Raw genomic sequence first — 22,607 nt, forward strand, 5'->3', positions numbered from 1 at the left:
TTTGATAGCCACCTAACTCTTATAGATGAAATGGTTGATAAAGGGAAAGGAGTAGTGGACCATATCCATGGTGTTATCTATTTAAAATCTGATTCTGTATACTGACACTGAACAAAAACTATACAAAGGAATTTGATTGTTCCTCAATTCAGGAAGACAACAAGACATTGTTTTAAACACTTGAAAAATTAGCCTCTTGCTTTGCTTAAAAATATAAACCTTTTGAATCATAGTTTCCATGCAACCAAACAAGACAAAACCAAAACTAATGTGTCAAGTTCATTCACCAGTGAGTGAGCAACCATATCTTCAGCAGTTGCTTCTATTTTTCAAGTGTAAAAACCATAACATACAAGTTAAAACCATACGGAGCATCAAGCAACAAACAATCCCCTTAACATACAAGTTAAAACCATATGGAGTATTGTTAGGATCCCACCTTGAGAGGGAAAAGGATCGGCATATAGGTTATAAGGATTTGGACACCCTCCCTAGACAAGCCGGTTTTTCAAGGAACCCACCCCAACAACTCAAACAATTGGACTGGATCATGGGTTTTCATGGGCTTGGGTAGAACTCTCCTTGGAAAGCCGGCTTGCCAAGGGAAGGTGCCCAAGTCCCTCTAACCCACATGCCCACCATTTTCTCTCTCAATGTGGAATCCTAACATACATACCACCACGCTTTCGCAACCAACGTCCATGTTGGCCTCTTAACCCTTGTCGGCCTCTTTACCCCTTGGGTGACTACGCGGATCCATTTTCCCTTAAGCCACCATGCCTTTTCTCGGGGTCGTAGCTTAGGCCTAAGGTCAGCCTGCCACATAGGCAACGTCCACGTGGAAGCGAGATCATGCTCTGATACCAATTGCTACGAACCCACCCCCACAACTTAAACAATTAGGCTAGGTCATAGGTCTTTCATGGGCTTGAATAAAACTCTCATTGAAAAACCGGCTTGCCAAAAGAGGGTGTCCAATTCCTTATAATCCACATGCCCACCCTTTTCCCTCTCAATGTGGGATCCTAACAAGCATCAAGCAACAAACAATCCCTAAACTCGAATGCACAATCAAAGCTTTGCCTTCAACTATTGGCACTCAGAATACAGCTTGTGAAGTTTATAATGCCTTCAAAACATCAAAATTTCTGCATAAAAATCATATTTGCAGAATTTAATAGTATTAGACCTCAGAACATTGTCCCCTATTGATGTAATTTTTTTCTCATATGAATAATCATGATATTTACCTGTGTCTTTGTACATTATGCTACATTCATTTGTTTAGTGTGCATGAAAAGTGCCATCATAATATATAGATCTATATATATATATGGAATCATTTAAACATCATAAAAGGGAACAATTAATATAACAAGTCAAGCTTCATACATACGGGTCATCTTCTAACAAACAAATAAGATATAATAATGCATTTTAACAGATGTGTATGCACATACACATAAGCATACATGCTCATCTTCGCGCACAGACTGGAGTTAGAACCTGAAAATGTTAGGAGTCCAAAGAAAGTTGCTGTGAGGAAACAAGAATTACTACTTCTCAGCAATTCCAAACTTCTATGGTTAATCTGCGTCAATACAACCTACCAGTGCATTCTGAAGAACCACAATGGCAACTCTTCTTCTTAATATTTCCATCTGAATCATGAACCTGATCTATGACATAATTGTAGTGATAAGTAAGCTCTTGCAAGGGAGGAATGTTCTCAGCAGCAAAGAGCATTATATGAGGCATTCTTTTGTCCTCGTGGTCATAAAGGACATTTTGGGCATAGAGATTAGGAGAACAACTATGATTAATGAATCTTCCCACATTACCATACTGTGCTGCATCAATGGTAAACCCACCACCCTCCACAACTTCACAACATGAAGTTGACTGTGTATCAGGGATGAGGGTCGAAAGACCATCCCAAAGAGAACTTTCATTGTTATTGTTCCCTATATCAAACAGATACTCATCATTACCAGTTCTCTTTTCAGCTTCTTTCTCCTCAAGGAGCTCTCCTACATACTCGCAGATAAAACTTCCTGAAGAAATGGAATTTAGGGATCTCACACCCCAGCCCCTAGATTCAGTTTTAAAGACTTCAAGCTGAAATTTGATACCCTTCTGACTGACTCTATTATAGCAAGAAGGAGGACACTTGCAAGCAGGACCACACTCATAGACAAGGGGCTTCACTTCGACAATTGCACCATTGTGGTTGTAGGGGATCTCTCCGCCATTTTTGGCCGCACAAGAGCATTTCCCCGAATCTGAACATATAGTCGTGCAATCACAGCCCTTTGAAGGAACAGGGTGGCACCAATCAGGATATATGATCTGAGTAGTGTATGTAAATGGTGGAGGCTTCTCCTCATCTATGGTGTTCACAGCACAAATGGGAATCAACTCCTGTCCTTGAGAGATATCAGTTACAGATACACCCTCGCGTACTTTAAACTTTTTGCATTTCTTTACCACCTTCCAGGCGAGTTCTGGCTGACCTGGAATTCGAGCCAACCTAAACTTGAAAACCAGTTTACCATGTGGGCCCAAATCCTGCCAGGATTTCTCCACCAAATATAGCCCATCATAAATGTATGTCCTCACTGAATCAGAGGCCCTTGTCTCACCACGGATTACTCTCACAGGATTCTGTTCATGTTTGCTAGTCAGCAAAGCAAGATTCCCTCGTTCAAGCTTCTGATCTTCTGGTTCTCTCCCTCCGTTGATCACATTCCCTCCTTGACCTGTGTAAGTCAGGACATCTGAGTTATCCAAGTCATCATCGTAACCCCCAGATGCTACAATACTCGTCGCAAGATGCTTTCCTTTATGCTTGACATAATCAATACCACCCTGAATTGGGCGATGAAGACCAATAATATTGAGCTCTATCCTATAATGAAACTCATCACCAACTTCAACTCCAGGAACAGACCCAATGATTTTACTGCCCTCATTGACATATTTCCCTTTGTTTTTTAGAATTCTTGCTGCTAGATAATCAATTCTCTTACGATTGTTTTGTCCATTCGCCTTTGCTTCTTCTTCCTGCAACAGCTTCCTACAAACAGCTTGGAAAAGGCGCAATGTTTCCCTCACTTTGTTTCGAGCGCCAGTAACATCATTGTAAGCGCCTTTACCCATTGAACTACTTGGACATGAAGGAAGGAGGTTCACGTCAAAAGTAAGAGATCTCTGATCCACCTGAAATTTTTTATTTTCCTCACCATTTAAAAGAGAATCTTCCTCATCCCAAATTGCTAATGGAACCATAGCTCGATCTGCCTCTCCAGCTGGTGATAAATTCTTCTTACTGAGTAGCCTCCTAGAGCTCTTTGCTTTATTCTTTCTCTTGAAAATAGATTTACATACTGACAGCATATCCTGCTTCTTACTTTTGCTTTCACCGGTAATAACAGCCTTTTCACTAGTAACATCGCCGCGATTACATTTGAAGGCCCCTTTCCCCTGTCTCCAAGGACAATTTGAGGATGCCATGAGACCGTGCACAATAACCAAATTCGATGCAACCAGTGAATAATCAGGATCTTCCTCTATCAATTGATTACCATCCTCCTCCATTTGTTTCACATCAGTCTCCACATTCAATCTCAAAGACCTTTCTTCAGTAACAAAATTTTCTTCATCCAAACTCTCTGCCTCATTCTTTCTCTTGAAAGTAGATTTACTTACTGGCAGCATATCATGCTTCTTACTTTTGCTTTCACCAGTAACAACAGCGCTTTCACTAGTAACATCAGCGTGATTACATTTGAAGGCCCCTTTCCCCTGTCTCCAAGGACAATTTGGGGATGCCATGAGACCATGCACAATAGCCAAATTCGATTCAACCAATGAATAATCAGGATCTTCCTCTATCAATTGATTACCATCCTCCTCCATTTGTTTCACATCAGTCTCCATAGTCACTCTCAAAGACCTTTCTTCAGTAACAGAATTCTCTTCATCCAAACTCTTCAAAGAAGCAAACATTTCGCTGAACTCTTCCTTACCAAGACGTGGAGCATTTGGCCCACAAAATGGAGGAAAGTCTCTAATCGCCGAAACTCTTCTCCTAGTTGGGTAATTTTTAGTTACTGAATTCTCCTGACTAATATCCGGAACAGTAATTCGCAGGTCAGGGGGCAACAATGTGTTCACACCACTTTCCAGGGACATCTCTTTCTTCGCAGCACCAATATCTGACCCATTCAAATGCTTTGACCCACTAGAGATTTTGCATTCTAACGGTTTTAAATTTTCAGATTCTGGAAACAGAGATCCTTCAGGATCAGCACTCACCAATTCAGGCCTCTCCAAATGATTAGATGGGTGCACAAGATTATCTGCATCAGTGCAAACTATGCCAACAGTATCTCTATTGGATGTCTGCGAGACAAACTGTCCACAACCTGGAGGAAAATCCCGAATAGCAGAAACTCTCCGCCGCTTATACTTGGGTAAATCACGCAGAGAAGCACAATGACCATTTTCCATTGGCAATATTCCTGATCTGTCCTCAGAACGACTACCATTACTCAATGAAACCACTCTTGCAGAGTCCATATGCAGCAAATTGTCCATAACCCCCATCCCAAACTCATAAACAAATCAATTGAAAACAATCTGAAAACCAAACATTATCATCGTTAGCTCTATCCATAACTAAACAGAATTTGAAGACTCAAACCCAGTTTTCAACATAACGGCAAAAGGGTAGTCAGATTATCAGATTGTGAGGACTTTCACTCTCCAGAAAGCAACTACATGCAAAGAAAATTAACAAAAAACCTAAAATTGAAAGAGTTAGAAATAAAGGAACCACATAATGAACCATCAAAAAGTTTCATATTATCTAATTTACATATTTTTTCCTCATTTTCCCAATAACCAAACGAGAATAGAAGCAAATCGAAGAAGAACCAAGACACACAACAGCACCAAAATTTCTTAACGCTGAATGACTTTCCTTGCTCCCTTGAAGGCAAACTAACGAACATACAACAATCCATACATAACAATAAAATCTTAATAATCCCATGTTCCACAAAATTCTTCAATTCCTGTATTTTTTTTTTCCTTAGGAACCAAACAGAAACAAGAAATCCAAAGCTAAATATCCAACACAGGAACAAAAAGCGTAAAAAATCAAACAGCCATAGCATATATCTAAAATGGAATCGAAAATCTTCAACAAGTAATACATTGAAGAAACAAAAAAAAAAAAAATAAATAAATAAATACGGACCTCGAGTTTAGAGCTTGATAGGAATCAAAGGCAGGAAAGCACGAGATCTGATGAAATGATCGTAAAATGGAAGTTTGGAGGAGATAATGATTTTTCTTTGAATTCAATAATACTAAGTACAGAAATGATTTGCTTCTTCACAGTCTATGCATGAACCCAGCAAAAAGCGAGGGTCTGTTACAGTACAGAGAACGACGCTTTGTTTAGTGTTTTGAGTAAACGAAACGACCAGTTAAACTTAATTTTGAATTATTATTTTTTTTCCTTCTATATTAAATAGATGAAGATAGAGTGAGATTAATTGACGTTTGCTTATATTTATGTTGGTTTATAAATGATTAAACATGGTTCGTGCGTTGCGCGAGATATTATTTAATATTTTGAAATAGTTTATAAACAAATAAACAATGATGGGTGCGTTTGGTTTAGTATTTTGGATAGGATTTTAGGGATAGTATGGGTATTGGATAGGGAGTATACGAGGTAAATTAAAAATTGTGAAAAAGCCCTTAGGTTTACTAATTTAACTAAAGACCCTAAATGTAAAATGACAAAAACACCCCCACCACCTGCAGTGTCAGATTCCGGCCACCACCGTCGGAATCTGGCCGGAAAATTTCGTTACGGCACAAACCGGTCGGATCTGTGCCGTAACACGTCGTTATGGCCTTTTCCGGCCAGATTCATGGTGGATCTGGTCGGAAAAGGCCAGATCTACGGTCTGTTATGGCCATCGACGGCCGGAAAAGGCCAAACGAGGGCCATCTTTGACCGTCAACGACGGCCATTTCTTTGGCCGTCGCTAACGGCCAGTTCTGGCCTTTTCCGACCAGATCCGTGGTGGATCTGGCCGGAAAAGGCCACAGCGGTGAACTTCCGGCCATTTCTGGTCGGAATTTAGGCCGTTGTGCAGATTCCGGCTATCACCAACGGTGGTTGCCGGAATCTGACAAGTTGGGTTGATGGGGGTGTTTTTGTTAATTTTTAAACTTTTTTTTCAGGGGGTATTTAGTGAAATTAGTAACCTTATGGGGTTTAAATGTAATTAAAAAATAGGATAATATTTCTGGAATAATGTGCCAAACATTATTTGGAGAATAGGATCCAGAATAGGGGTAAAAATATTAAGCCAAACATGCAGGATATATCTCATATGAAGAGATTTCGATTTCTTATTACATTTGTCACAATATAAATAAGTATTAATATTAGAAGTTTTCTTTATGCAATTGGTGCAAGAATTGTAACACCAACCATATATATCATCAACTTCGATTATCTTGGCCTTAGTTATATACTCCATCACCAATACAATTGTAATTTTTGTTCACAAACTATGTTATAATAATCAATTTAACGTTTCAGTGAATACGGTACCTCATCAACATCATGCCACAAGAGATTGGTAACATGTTTCAGTGATGTTCTATTCTTAAACATTTCCTTCTCAGTCGAAACTTGATTCATAATCTTTTTTTGTAATTGAATTATTGGCAGAATTCTCATTTTGAAATAACAAAGAGTAGATAAAATGTTAAATATGATTCTATCCGTGAAATTACTTCAAAAAACTGTTTGTCAAACACATACTCTTTCTGTAGAGAATGCACCTCCCCAATATCTAAATTTATATAAATTCTACATGCTGAAGTTGTATTCAAATATGATCTTCTTGTATGGAAGAAAACATAAGTTAGTTATCAAAAATATATTAATTTCATATAATATATTTTTATTACCTTTGAAATCTTAAACATTCGTTGAAGTAACTATTATGACAACTGGGTTGAAACTTGCTGATTGCAAATCTTCGCCTATTTCTTTAGAAAATTTTCCCCATAACGTAATGGCAACTGCTTCTCTGAAATTAATATTAGTGTAAATTATTTAAAGTGGAAGAAGAACAGAAAAATATTAACAAAAGAACTTACTCTGCCATCTGTAATCTGATGTCTCTTTTTTTAGTCTTTGTTGATTTGATCTCTTCAAAACTCAAATGATATCTGCATTTAATTTATCATATTTGATGTACAAGGATATTTCTTATGCATTTAAAACACAAATGTTCAAATTAAGTATACCTTGTATCATTTGCTCTATTCTAAAGATCATGAAGACCAGCAAATTCAAATTTATATCTTGGAATAACAATTCTCGATTCTTTTATTTTTTGTACAATTGTGATCATGAGAAATTGTATACAGTATATACCGTCAATGGGCCTGTAAGAGGGAGCAGCTAGTATGACTTTTATATGTCTGATCAAATATATTGACCCTTCATGAAACTAATTTTTAAACTTTGCAATCCTATTCTTTAGTATCGAGGCATGAATAATTTGATTCTAAAAAACCAATGAAAATCACAAATTTAAACAAACTTATATAAATCGGAAATAAAAGTCTTAACATTATTTTCAGACTATATTTTATACCTGTTGATCAATTAAAATCATGTCAAGGCTCATAAGTTCGTTACCTATTTTGAAATTCCTACATTCCCACAATCTAGATACTCTTACGGTGACTATCCAATCATCTCTTGATTCATCAATAGCCTTAAAAAAATTATTAGACATTGTTATCACTTGCCTGCAAAAAGAAATTCATCCTTAATACAATTCAATAAAAGCAATAACGATTCCCAACCGAAATTTTACAACTAAAGCAAATTTTGGTGTATCACAATTATGAATAAATAAAATAATGTTTCAATTTTATAATCTAATTTATACTATAAATATTTCTTATCACAATTTAATAGTATGCAGAATTTTTTGTTCGATACTGAAATTTTAAACTCCAAGAAGAATTTAACGATTTACAATTGTTACTACAATATTATTCGTCAATTTCTTTATTACAATTCTATAATATTATTGTACGCAAATTAATAGCTTTTATAGACAAATTCATAATGCAACATATACGGCATTACAATAGAAAGATAAAAACAATTGAATGTATCACATTACCTGTAACAGGAACTATATCTCAACTATGCCAGCAAATTTTTTTTTTTTTTTTGGGAACAATTATCTAATCATGTACTTTCAAGTACTTTTACTTATTTCTCTTAATCGTATACGACAACATAAACAACCTAAAGAGAAATTAAGCTACTTAATTTTTTATTAATATTATAGTTCGACATCTTTAAAAATTTGTATAACAAGTTGTATGGAATCCGTTGCCTAACCATTGTCCATAATTATGATTATTCAAAGTTTGCTACGGTTGATAACTTCACTATCAAACCATCAATTTGGCTATAGAATGGTAATAGAGCAAATACCTATTCACAATTTATCCATAAGGTATCATTGAGGTCTACAACTCAACTATTATCGGATTATGCTACCCTATGACAACTTGCCGAACCATTATCATGATATGATTAGTTGCATTTATAATTTGTTATAATTTTTTTAGGAACACTGCTAAACCATGAATTTAATCGGGATTTGGATACCTTAATACAATTCCATTTGTTCTTATATTGGTCACTCTCAGGTTATTTTTTATAGTCAAATGAAGTATTAGGCAGTGAGATTTAGAAATATTTCATTGGCACAAGTTCAAAAGAAAGGATAGTAAATATTTTGTTAAACCTACAACTTAGAAAACATTACAAGGATGTCAAAATGGTTAGACCTTTGGGATGCGAATGTAATGCAGACATACTGACAAAAGAAGTAAAAAATCATCATCCATAATTGGGCGGCATAATTTGTTTGGCAATTGGTTTGTTATAATTCATTGGCATAAAATATCATGATCCGGGAAGCACACCTTTGATATATTGCCTGAATATTAATAAATACATAGATGATTGGGACAAATACAGTTGAATATCTTAAAATCACCATATATTGACTACAACCAACAAATCTTTACATCATCAAACGTCAAACCGCAAATGTTCACGCAGCCAAAATCACTTGTACAATAGCAACTATCACAACCCAGCAACACCAAACCTGGAATAACCAAATCTTTGAATCACCATCACCATCATGTCGGGATACTAACCATGACACTCTTACAGCACGAATCATTGACATCCATAATGACCAAATCCGATTCAATAACATTTCATTCATAAATCTTTTGCAAAATTTTGCTGGGCGCCTGGGCAGCAGTCTGACTATGTAATGTTTTTTTTTATTCAATCCCATATGGATTTTATTTCCCAGAATAGATTCTCATTTTTTTCTAAAGTGTGTGTTTAATTAATTTATATATAGTGTGAAACTATTAACTGCAATTTTTAATCATTATTTGTTACATGAATTAATGATAATAGCTACATGTATTTCATGTCACACAAATTAATTCTATACTACTTCATGCAGTAAGCTAAGAATAAATATTTGAGTCAAAGTTTGCTCATGAATTCAAAAAGAGTGGATGGATAGATAATTTCTTTGAAAAATATTGAAAAAGTAATTTTCCATAATACATCACCTAACAGTTAAACCTACTTAAAATCAACATTAAATGAAATGCTACTGCTATTAACAAATTATCATTTAACATACTGTATGTACCACAAATTAAGTTAAGTGAACTAAATATTTTTTGTTTAGTTCACTTGACTTAATAAAATTTTCACAAAAACAAAATGGGGGATTAGCATAGCTATACATCAAGTGACATCCCCATCCATCAAAAAATATATATAATAGCAAAAGATAATTGGTTGTATGTCTATTGTAGCCCCACTCCTCCTACAAACAAATTAATGTGAAACATATTAAGTATAATTGTCATTTTATATAAACCGTAAAGATGAAAATGCAAACCTCAACACAAAAGTAATAAATATAGATCTGCAGAATCCTACTGTCATAGCCAATAACTCACGAGTGAATCAACCAATCAGCTGACTCCCATCACCTGATAGAATAGGAAGCTGAATCTCCAAGTGATCCTCATCCTCCTCTTTCTAAGATGAAAAAAAGATAAAAATAATCTATACGTTAGAATAAAGTTAGTTTAAATATAGAATTAAACAAAACATGTAAGCATTGGAACTTACTTTGCACCATTTCTTCACTCCATTCAAAGTGCGACACCAGTCACATCCACATAACAACATCTCCACTATAGCTGGTGACAAAGAAGCTCGGTAACTATCAATAACCCTGCTCCCAGCACTGAATGCAAACTTTAAAGCAACCGTAGTGATCGGGATGGCTATTATCTCTCGAGCCATCGTAGACAATACGGGAAACTTGGTTGAATTTGCCTTCCACCACTGTAAGGCATCGAATGAGTCATGATCCCCCACACACTTATGGCATCCCTCTCCCAAATAATAGTCCAATTCAGACTAACTAGGCTCAACAGTTTCAACCACGTCCAGAAAAGTGCTAAAATCATCCCAGGCCTCGGCTCCCTCAACCGCAGCCACCTCACCAATGGCTCCATGTCCATCCCTTTGTGATGTAGAAGCATGGGCGATAGTCACACCTTGGTTAGCTTGAACATACTCCCCATATAACTCATACAATGCATCCCGGACCATCACCATATTTGCTTGTCCTTCTGCCTCTGAATACATCTTAGGGAATGCCTACTGAATAACCCTCATTTTCAACCGAGGATCCAATATAGCAGCTACAGACATCAATACATTACATTCCCCCCAATATTTATTAAACTTCTGTTTCATTTTCCTAACCCTTACTCTAATAAATTCATATTCAGATTCACTCTTACTATCCAACATACATTTCACTACACACACCTCCTTCAAGAATAAATTAGACGTCGGATAATCACTTCCTGAAAAAAGTTTGGTTGAACCACTGAATACTTTCAAAACTTCACAAACTTTCTCCATTTTCTCCCAATCCTCGTCACTCGGATTATTATGATAATTGATATCCCTCTCTTTCACTCTTGGAAAAATCTTTTTGAACTTAATTGTCGTTGCCAACATTTCATAGGTAGAATTCCACCTTGTTTTACAATGAAGAATAAGTTTCCGATACGGCAATTTAAGTTGTTGAACAATCTCAGAAAATACCTTGAGTCTGCTTTCAAAACTATTGATATACAACACACTCTCACAGATGTCGTCAATGATGTGCCTAATTTGATGAAGTCCATCTTGAACAATCAGGTTCAAGATGTGTGCGCAACATCTCACATGAAACAGTTTACCTCCACAAAGGAGTTTCCCCGAAACTTCAAAATTTTCCTTCAAAACCTTAATTGCAACATCATTACTTAAAGCATTATCCACAAAAATAGTATATACCATATTTTCAATTCCCCATCCCATTAGGCACTTGAAAATGCCATCCGCAATCGCAATACCAGTCCGGGGAGGAGGTAGACGAACAAAGTTGAGGATACGTTTATTCAGCCTCCAACTACTATCTATCCAATGCCCAGTCAACACCATATACTCCATCTTTTGATTCCCTGAATTCCATAAGTCTGTAGTCAAAATGATTTTTGTCACAGTCTTCAACAAAGTNAGCTAAAACACCCCAGCCACAAAAAAGTTTAAAGTTAACAAAATAACCCTAGCCACCCAAGATCACTGTCGGCCGTTGGCATCAGTGGCCGTAATGGTGCACAACCGCCAGGATCTGGCCAGTTATGCACGGGTAAGGTCGTTTTCAACCATAAATCACAGATCCATCATAAAAAAAGGGTCAGATATGACATTTCTATGGTCGTTTCACGGCCAAAGATGTGGCCATGAAACGGCCACAGATCTTTGGCCATAAAATGGCACAGCCAAAGATCAGGCCTTTTCACAGCCAAATCTATGGCCGTGAAATGGCCATAGATCTGGCCGTTTTCCGGCCATAGATTTGTGATCCATGGTCATTTTCGGCTTTGCCGGTGCACGGCCGGCCATATACGGCTAGTCATGCGCCATTCTATCGATTGCCGGTGGCAGCCAGCGATGGTGGCTTGGGGTGGGTGGGGGTGATTTTGCTATAAATTAAAGTTTTATATGGCTGAGGTGTTTTGGCAAAATTTCAAATGTAGGGGGTTAAAAGAAATTATTCAAAAAATAATAATAAAAAATACTATTATATTAATATTTAAAGAGGGCAATTTAGTAATCTATATAATATACCCACCCATTTATCCTCCCAACCAAACATATTATTCACTAATTTATTTGAATCAACCAAACACATTTTCTAAACATTCTCAGTAATCTTCAAAGTGATATTTCTTTCCGTTAATCTAATATATCTCTATAATAAAACATTAAATGATATAAACGCCCTTATAAGGGTAATAATATAATAAAATAATTTTATAAACTATAGAGCTTAAAAATCTTAAATTATTAGAGCATTAAAAGATCCAATTAAATCAATGAGAAAAGAATCTCAGGACAAATCATGCATGAAAACACAAGACAATAGTTATGTTGTGAATGATTTAGAATTCAGCTGGCATGGAAAGGTAGGGGTGTTCAAAAAAAAAATGAAAAAACCGAACCGAACCGCTGACCAAACCGAAAAACCGGTTAACCGAAAAAACGGTTAGGTTACGGTTCAAAAAATTCAAAAAACCGAATTTTCGGTTCGGTTAACGGTTTGGGAGAAATTAGAAACGGTTAACCGAAAACCAGTTTTCTAAACCGGTTTTTCAAATATATATATATATATATTAAATAAATAAATAATAACCTAAACTAAAATAAATCCCTAATTCACTCAATCTAAAATCCCAACCCAAATTTTTTTTCTTAGTTTCCAATGTATTGTTTATATTTACAATTTAATTTAGGACAAAATTAAAAAAAAAAAGTTTTATTAAAAAAAAAGGAAAACCGGTTCAAAACCGGTTAACCGCTTTTTTTAAAACGGTTAACCGGTTTTTCGGTTAACCGAAAAACCGGTTTTCCTTAAAACCGGTTCGGTTTCGGTTCGAAAATTTTCCTGAACCGAAAATCCGGTTCGGTTTAGAAAAGCGGTTAACCGGTTCGGTTAACCGCTTTTGAACACCCCTAGTTATAATATTTAGAATTTAACATATTCTATTTTGAATTCATTAAAGTTGCATATATAAACTTAATTTATGTAAATAAATTGGAAGGGTACATAAATTGAAATTGAAATTGAACTTAATTTATGTAAATAAATTGGAAGGGTACATAAATCTATGTGCTGCCATGCCATGCACAGCACTATTTTGCAGAGAAATATTTTATGTGTGCCGATAATATATGATGTTTGAATATGCAGGGAGATTGGCAATGTTGGCATTCTTGGGATTTGTAGTTCAACATAATGTGACAGGAAAATGACCATTTGACACCATTGTTCAAACACTAAAGGGTTACTAAATCAACTGTCTTACTTTTGCAATCAATTTGAGTAAGATTTGAGAATCAATGTAAACATGGGACCTTTAATGTATAGAGGAACTTAGATGGCATTTATATTACCGTTTACATTACTTGCCCCAATTAAATTTTACTTTCTGTAGCAAGAATGAATACATACAAACACAAATGTCATCTACTCATATTTATGGTACTGCCTCTTCTTTTTTTACCCCACACCAACACATTCCCACAAGTCAGAAACAAATTTTTAAATCTCCCAGTCCCCACCACTAGATGCAAGAACACATTCCCACAACAAGCCACAAACAAATTTAAAAACTACTTGTCGGCCAGCCCCCACCACCAAATGCAAAAGTCCATAACCACATTCCTACAAACCACAATAATTAAATAACAACCAGTCAACCATTAACAAACTGCAATTGAAATTTTGTCCCAACACAACCACAATCACAATTCACAAACAATTTGAATGTCAGTAAAGCAATTTCAATAAACAGTCAAACAGACCCATACGCGGCACTACTCTTCACATATAGTACACAAGCATTAACCTTGTATGGGTTTCACAACAACACCACCACGGCACTACTCTTCATAGACTGCTCTTCCTCAATTCTTTCACTGGAAAAAGCCCCCTGTTACAGTCGAACAATTCACAAAAAACAAGTTAAAATTTGACGAAAATCATCTTAAACCCCAAACAAACAATTAAATCCCAATCGACCATAGCAGATGATGAACCGACGATATCCACTTCAGATCTGATGATGACTAATCGATGATATCCGACGAAGATGATGACGAACCGACGAAATCCACTTCAGATCTGACGATGACGAGATGACGAACCGACGATCCGGCGAAGATTCACAATATTCGGCGAAGCTAACGAAGATGAACAAGATCTCGCCGAAAATCAACGCTTTGGGAGGAGTTTGATTCAAGTTTTACGGCAAGGGTTCGACTGTGATTGATTTTTTGCGATTTGGGGATTTTAATAACGGGGTCAGTTTGTTATTTTTCAAAACTTGTTTGCATTATTTTCAATTAAATCCCAATATTTCAAAAATTCTCAAAAACCCCCCGCTTTTTCGAGCCAGGCGCCACTCGCGAGCCTGACGAGCCGAGCCTTGTATGGCTCGAACTCGGCTTGTTTTGTCTCACGAGCCGAGTCGAGCCTGCTCGTTATCAGACGAACCGAGCGGCTCGGTTCATTAACCAGCCCTAGTGGTGAGACATTGAAAATAAAAAGCATAAATTGGACAACGAGAATGGGAGAATTTTTTTAGAGAGAATTATCTGTCTCAAATATGAATAGCAATTCCCTGTATATAGTGTAGAATATGAACGTTTTACAGCAATTAATCAGTTAAAAAAAGTAACAGTAACTGTTCAATATTAATTCCCTAAAATCAAAACTGATGGATTAATTATGATATTTGAATTTCTATAATCAGAAACTGATGTTACAATTGAATTCAATAATGAATTCAAGAACCAGGAACCGAAATTATACAATATAATTCAAATAAATTCGGTAAGTGAAAAGTGAATTCAAATTAGAAAACTGAAAATGAAAAAAAAAAAAATTAACAAAAAGTGGCCAAGCCCACACCCATATACGAGGCCTAATTCCCTGCGAAATTACACAACATAATTCAAACAAATTCGTTAATTGAAAAATTGAATTCAAATCAGAAAAGTGAATATAAAAACAAAAAGAATAGTATTGACATATATAGTGAAAATAAAAACAAAAAGAAGTGTATATATATAGAGGGTGGGTCGTTGTCCAAAGCACTTTTTGAACCCTCATCCTACCTCAACAAATCAAATCTGCGTGGCCAACCAAAGAAAGTGGTGAGTAAATCACCAAGCTAAACCCTTGGAGGCATGTTACATGAAGCATACCACGCAATTCTATTGCAAAATAAAATAATATAATTAACATGAAATCTCTTACTCTTTTCTGATTTTTCATTAAAAATATAACTTAAATTTATAAAAATTGAAATTGGGAAACAATTAAAAACTTAAAACTTTATATTGCTTGTAATATGATATATCCTATCAAGAAACTTTGTCCTCTATTAAATTATCTTTTAAGTTTAAAATATATACTAATTTTGTCATAGTATGATTAGAATAAACATTTATGATTTGAATAGTATAAACAATATTAGGGTTTATGAGAAAATAATAAGGTGTCAACTGTCGAAAGTGGAGTTTTTGTAGTCTCTTAGTTAGTTAAGGTCCACTTTTTCTTTTAATTTGTTTTGAGCTTTCGGCCTAACATAAAGTCTTTATGGGTAACACTACGCTAATAAACTCTTCTCATTAACTTTCTCTCACAAACGTGACGTGACAGTTTGCAATTGGTTATTCACAATGGGTCCTGTTTGACTAATTGCAAATTGTCACGTCGCGTTTATGAGAGAAAGTTAGTGAGAAAGGTTTGTCAACCTATCTTTATTGCTTCTATAAAATTGGCATTGGGAAAGTTTTGTATAGAATTTTGATGAGATCCTAGTTGCAACACAAAAGGAAACCAAACTCTTTAGTTATTTCTGGAGACAACTTATTTTTTGTCTAAATTCTTATTTGTATTTTTACTTCAAAATATTTCAATTTCCATGAGAATTAAGAAAAAAAATTGTTTTCATCGTTCTTCTATACATCAGAAAATTAAACAGTAGTTTAACTATTGTCAACCCATTGTAAAACATTTTTTCCAATTTTTCCCTAAAACAATTTATTTATATTTTAATTATTTTATAAGTTAATAATTGTTAAATTAATATCTTAATAATTAAAATAATATAAAAATAAAAATGATTGTTCTGTCCCTAGGGCTGTCAGACGAGCTGAACGGCTCGCAAGCCGGCTCAACTCAACTCGTCTGAAGTTCGTTTATGGCTCGACTCGTAGTTAGCCGAGTCAACTCGACTCGAGCTCGCTATATAAAACAAGTCGAGTTTGAATTAGGGGAGGCTCAGCTCGAGAGGCTGGTGAGCCTGAGGTAGCTCACATAAGTAGGGTTCCTTTTGTTAGTTTTATAAACTGTGAGAGACTGAAGGTTAACTTCAATTTTATAAATTTGTAAAACAATATTTAACCCCCCGATGTAATTAGTTATAAAACACAAAATTAAACCCCCAAATCAGATTTCCCAAATCAATAAACACTAATCCTAAACCCCAAATCGACATTTAACCCGCCGATCTAATTAGCTCTTCTTGCCATCGGAGACAATAGTTTGGGGTACGTGTGGTTTATTATTTTATATAGGATTTGGGAATAATATTGGGTAGTTGGATAGGGGAGTATTACGAGGTAAAATTTAAAAATTTATTAAAAAGCCCCTAGGTTTGCTAATTTAATTAAACACCCTAATATATAAAATGACAAAAACACCCCTACCACCTGCAGTACCAGATTTCGGCCACGACCGCGACGGCCGAAAAAGGCCAAAACGACTGCCATCTTTGGCTGTCAGCGATGGCCAAAGATATGGCCGTCGTTGACAGCCAGATTTGGCCTTTTCCGGCCAGATCCGTGGTGGATCTGGCCGGAAAAGGCCAGATCGGTGAACTTCCGACCATTTCTGGTCGGCAGGTAGGCCGTTGTACAGATTCCGGCTACCACCAAGCAACGTTTCTAATTTCTCAAGCATGTTTAGAGCTTCTCAAGAATTTGGGCACTAGAGTTGAGTTGCCCCCACCGCCACCTCCACTGTCACTAACCGTTGACCACTGCCGCCACTATCTTTGGTCGTCCATTGCCACCATTGTTGTCGAAATTCTCATTGTAATCACACATACGTCATCACTATCGACACGTGAATAACTATCGTCCTACGATTTGTGGATCTGTGCAGGTGTTGGCAATCAACAATCGCTAGAGAGGCGTCATGCGCAGCGACCAAATTTATCGGCCATCGCTCATAATAGTTATTCGACGATTGTTAACTGTTGGCACTCATCCAGAACCACAAATCGTCAGGCGATGGTCCTTCACACGTTGGCAATGCCGACAAAATCATGTCGAGAAAAGCATTGACTTGTAGCATTGACCAGTTTGAAATTTTTTTAATTTTCGAAAACATCAAATAAAATAAAATTAATATTATTATTTTTTCATTTATAATATTTCATTTCAATTAAAATATTTCATGACATATTAGGTTATTTTGCCTAATATATTTTTAAGGAATTTTATTGTCTAACAAAATACACGTATATAATAATTTAATATTACGGAATATTTTTGTCCAAAAATTTAAAAAAAAAAAAATTATTCTATTCCATTACTATTCATCGTTAAAAGTAAACAACTTAGTCATATTTTACTCTTTGGTATGTTCTCATCCCCATACTCTTATTCTCATACATCCCACAAAGGCCACTTAAGTTCAATCCATTGGAGCGTAAATTAAGTCATAAAAGTTCATGATCAGGCTTTGAAAACCCTGGACTGAATGAAATGGACTAGGGCTTGAAGCCTGGAATTTAATTCAATTAGAGTGGGCTTGGGCTTAAGCCCTAGAGTTCACGCTTGGGTCGGCTATTAAAGGAGTTAATTCCTTTTTAGTCCCTGTGGTTTCAGTTATTTTGAGGACAATCGTTTCAAAAACTTGTCCTTATCATTTCAAATCCTAACATATTAGTCCTTTACCTAAATAAAAGGTTAATTGACTATTAAATTTATATTGAAAGAAAAAAATACCTTCTTTTAAATTTATTAAACATTGATATAAAAAGCATTTTTCAAAAAAATTTGTAACAAAATTATATATATATGACACATTTGAAAATTAAAGTTATATAAATGTGATAAATTAATAGTCTATAATGTGTTTATTTAATTTGAATTTGTAGTGTGTAATGTGTTTATTTAATTTAGTATTGTTTGTATAAGTAATTTTTCAAAAAAGAAAATTCTAAAAGAGGCTTTTTTTGTCATTTCATTATAAAGTTAAGAATCAAAACTGTTGGTTAAATTAAGGACTAAGACAATAATATTTTGGAGCGAGAAAGAGCAAAATTCTTAAGGCTCCGCTTGTTTCATTCAAATACCACTATCCTATCTTATTTTTATATTCAATCCTATCCAAAATACATATTTGTTTTAATATTCTCAATTTTTTTCAAAACTCAATCATATTCTATTCAACTCAAAACATTAACAATTACCATTATCACCTGCCAACAACTACCGCCGTGGCCAGCCATCGCCACTGCCACCACCATGGGAGCATCGTTGATCAGAAATCAATCACGCAGATATACACACACAACAAAACTACTTCCATAATCAAAATCCAATCCAAAAAGCCATCAAAAACTCAAAAATCTCAACCCCAAGTCTTCAAAATGGCAAAACCCTAAATGGTGGGGGGCGATAGCCAGTAAGCAATTGGTGTCAAGAGGATAGGGGTTTTGGAGGTGGGAGGCCGGTGAGATGATTGGTGGTCGTGGGAGGGATTTCTGACGCCGAGAGCAATCAGAAAAGGGCAAAAATCGTCATAGATCTGGCGCTGTAGATTTGGTGTCATAGATCTAGCAAAAAATGCTAGATTGGCACACGGCCTGCTAGATCTAGCCGGTCGTGCGCCATTTTGGCAGATTCTGGCCACCTTCTGACGGTGGTGGCCGGCTACCGACAATATGTGGGTGGATGGGGGTGTTTTTGTTCATTATAAACCTTTATTGTGGGGGGTGCTTAGTTAAATTAAGAAACCTAAGGGATTAAAAATAATCTAAATATTTTCAGAAAATACTATTCATAAATGTATCAAAAACTTCTCAAAATCCTATCCTATTTTCCAAAAATTTTATTTTCCAAAATTGCTATTCTAAAAAACTTATCAAACAAAGCCTTAATATTTGAAACTATTATCCTTTACGGTATTCAACTAAAACCACATATACTAAAAAAGAATTAACTCCTATTTAAAGCATTATTACTCTCATCAGTGGCCTCTTTATATACTAAAATAAAGACCTTGCGTTTACTTCGTGGATTGTATGGGGATGGGTACATGTAGGGGTGACCACGGGTAAAGGGTAGAATTAGAATCGACAAATACCCACCCACCAATTCTGGTTCTGGAAAATTGGAACTGGGAATTCTCAGGTTTGATTTCGATTCTTATAGTGTTGGAACTGGAAATCAGAAGCAGAACCAAGGCCTGGGTACTCGAGTAGAAAATGGGACTAAATATAATTTTTTTAAACTATTGGAGGTGTATATGTAGCTTTGGGGGTGTATTTGTTATTTTTTTAATAGGGGGTAATTGAAATTAACCTAGGTTGTTGGAATTGGAACCATAACTAGATGGTTCAGGTTCCAGTTCCAAATATTAGGAACCGGCCGGTTCCGGTTCCTTCAAAAAGTAAAAGGTACCCAGAACCAATCACCCCTAGGTACAGGCTTGAGGATGGGGTGAGAATAGGAATGTGTGAAAGAATAAAATATAATTCCATTGCCCTTGTTTGTTTCACTCATTTGAATCATTTTCTTGTTATCCTATTTGGATTAAAAAAACATAATATGTGTTTGTTTACTTACTAGGATCATTTTTTTTCGAAAATTAATCCGAATCAAATAAGATTTTTTTGTCTGAAAATGGAAAGAAAGGGAGACTGATTTTATATTATCCTATTCTATTCAACTCAAAACATTTTTTCAACTCTATTCAACAAAAAACAATTATCTTTCACTCATTCCTATCTGAAAATTAATCCACCCAAGACTATCACCGCTGCCGTCAGCCACCACTGACCGTCGTGACTAGAACGACGCACGATCAATCGAATCTGACCTTTGATGGCCAGATTTTGGCCAAATCCAACTGTTAACGGCTAGATTCTAGTTGTAGATCTAGTCGAAAACGGCCATAACGGTGCACGACTAGCCAAATCCAGCTGATTTTGTACTATTTTTGCGACTTCCATTTAATGATGGTGGCCGACAGTCGGCTATCCTCTTGGGTAGCTAGGGTGCTTTAGTTAATTTTTAAACTTTATTGAGAAGGTGTTAAACTAAATTAACAAATATAGAGGATTAAAAAATAATCTAAATATTTTAAGAAAATGTTTTCCAAAAATATATCAAACAACCATTCAACGTTTTATCAAACTTTGATATAATTTTAAAATATTATACTAAACACATATTTAAAATCCTATCCTATTCGATTTAATCCAACTCAACTCAAGTTAAATCACTTTTTCAGGATAATATTTTTCAAATAATCTACCAAACAAACCCAAGTACTTGTAGCAATGAATACTAATATCATGGAATGAAATTACCCTCAAAATTAAATAATTTGATGTGAATATTTTAGCACAATATAATATTATCATAGATTAATTAAACATAAATCAGTCCATAATTTAATATATTTCATAAAATATTTAAATTGGAATTAATTATTATAAATAAAATTGATATGAGATTTATCTTTTTATTTTTATTTTTTAAAATCTTTTCTTTTAATTTCGTAAGATGAAACTAACGAGCAAAATGCTTTATCCACCGTCCATACCATCACCAACTGTTGATACTAAAAACGCGGGAACTCTCTAGAGAAACAAAAAGAAGAAGCGAACATAAAACCCTAATCAAATTCTGATTTCTGAATGCCATTCAAATTTCTCTTGAGGGTTGGGTCTTCACGCTTCTTCAAAACCCAAGTTAACCTTTCATATTAAGCAATTAGCAATGGAAATTCCCAAACGCTGCGTCTTGTCATCCTCCCAGGAAGTCCTGTTACGCCACAGCCATTTCCTTGGAGACCCTGAAGCGGAAGTAGAGAAAAACGATTCGGAAGATTCAGGAGAAAGAGAAACTCCCAAGGAATGCACCGGTATCATGATGATGTCACCTCCAGAAAGTTCTGACGACAACGATCAGAATGGCAATAATTCCTCTGGCGATGACGATGTTTTTCAGACCCCGCCCGAAGGTTCACTCATAGCCAGCTCCGACGGTAATGGAAATGATCGGACGGATGTCGTTAAAGAAAACACTGCGCGTGGTTGTACGGACGGCGAGAATGCGGTTAATTTAGGGGCGTATGCGGATCTAGGGTTTTCAGAGGTGGAGTCGCAGAAATTCGAAGGTGTAAATGAGGCAATTCATTTTGAATCAAACAGCGTTAGTGCTTTGAAGAGAGAATCGGTTACTGAAAATAAATGTTTAAGTGGGTCTCTGTTGAAAAAACCGAAACTTTTGGATGAAAATTTGGTTTCCGAATCACCTGTTCAATTTTTAGGTTCTGAATTAGGGGAAAATAAAGAAAAGATAATGAATTCGCTGGAGAAATCGAATTCTAATAGAGTTAGTCCCTGCAGTTGTGGCTCTAAATCCCCTCAAACTCAAAGTAATCAAAGTAGTGAAGGAAGTTCTGTGAAAAGGAAGCTGCGCTTTACAACTGAGGTTTTGGAGTTAGAAACTGAAGTGATTGACAGGGATTTAAGGTTCAGGGAAGTTTTAGAAAATAATACAAGAAATGCTAAGGGAAATTCAAATATAGGTCGAAAGAACATGGACGATATTAACAAGTTTAGGTATGTTGGTCCAAGTACTTATAATTCATGTCGAACAGAGAGAAAAAATCAGGGGGTGCGAGCTCTGCCTGTTTCAGTATGTGGGCAGCTGGAAGAAAATGCTGGGAAGGAATCAGATTTGGGAAAGAATCGTGGGGAGATCACTCTTTTGGATGTGTTGAGGATGCTGGCAGCAAAATGTGATTATGATAGTAGTCTTGAGAATAGAAGTATCTTAGATGTTGCAAAGAGCCGTGGCATGACTTTCTCATAGATAGTTGTTAAAAAGGTGGCTTGTTCAGTTGAAGATTAAAAAGCAATTTATTCTGTGTTTACTGCACAGTTTATGTAGAAATGTTCATTATAGGAAATGGTAAAAGGGAAGTAGTTCTGCAGTGGGGAAATTGGTTTTGGATGGACTTTTGCGCATTTGGGAAACTGCATTTAGGAAGCAA

General features: G+C 35.7%; 1 protein-coding gene across 1 annotated transcript; it reads right to left on the reverse strand.

The window, feature by feature from the left end:
- Nucleotides 1-1,323: 1,323 nt before the first annotated feature.
- LOC116128387 (histone-lysine N-methyltransferase, H3 lysine-9 specific SUVH6-like) lies at nucleotides 1,324-5,429 on the reverse strand. Its single transcript, XM_031414096.1, has 2 exons — nucleotides 5,264-5,429; nucleotides 1,324-4,641 (listed from the first exon to the last, which is right to left on the reverse strand). The coding sequence occupies exon 2, from the start codon at nucleotides 4,606-4,608 to the stop codon at nucleotides 1,597-1,599; it is 3,012 nt and encodes a 1,003-aa protein (XP_031269956.1). The 5' UTR covers nucleotides 4,609-4,641; nucleotides 5,264-5,429; the 3' UTR covers nucleotides 1,324-1,596.
- Between the last annotated feature and the right edge of the window lie 17,178 nt (nucleotides 5,430-22,607).

The sequence above is a fragment of the Pistacia vera genome, unplaced genomic scaffold, assembly GCF_008641045.1.
Source record: "Pistacia vera cultivar Batoury unplaced genomic scaffold, PisVer_v2 Contig2, whole genome shotgun sequence".
In the NCBI taxonomy this organism is placed as follows: Eukaryota; Viridiplantae; Streptophyta; class Magnoliopsida; order Sapindales; family Anacardiaceae; genus Pistacia; species Pistacia vera.

Coding starts and splice junctions, on each gene's coding strand:
- LOC116128387 (XM_031414096.1), bottom strand. CDS start 4,608: ATGGGGGTTATGGACAATTTGCTGCATATGGACTCTGCAAGAGTGGTT.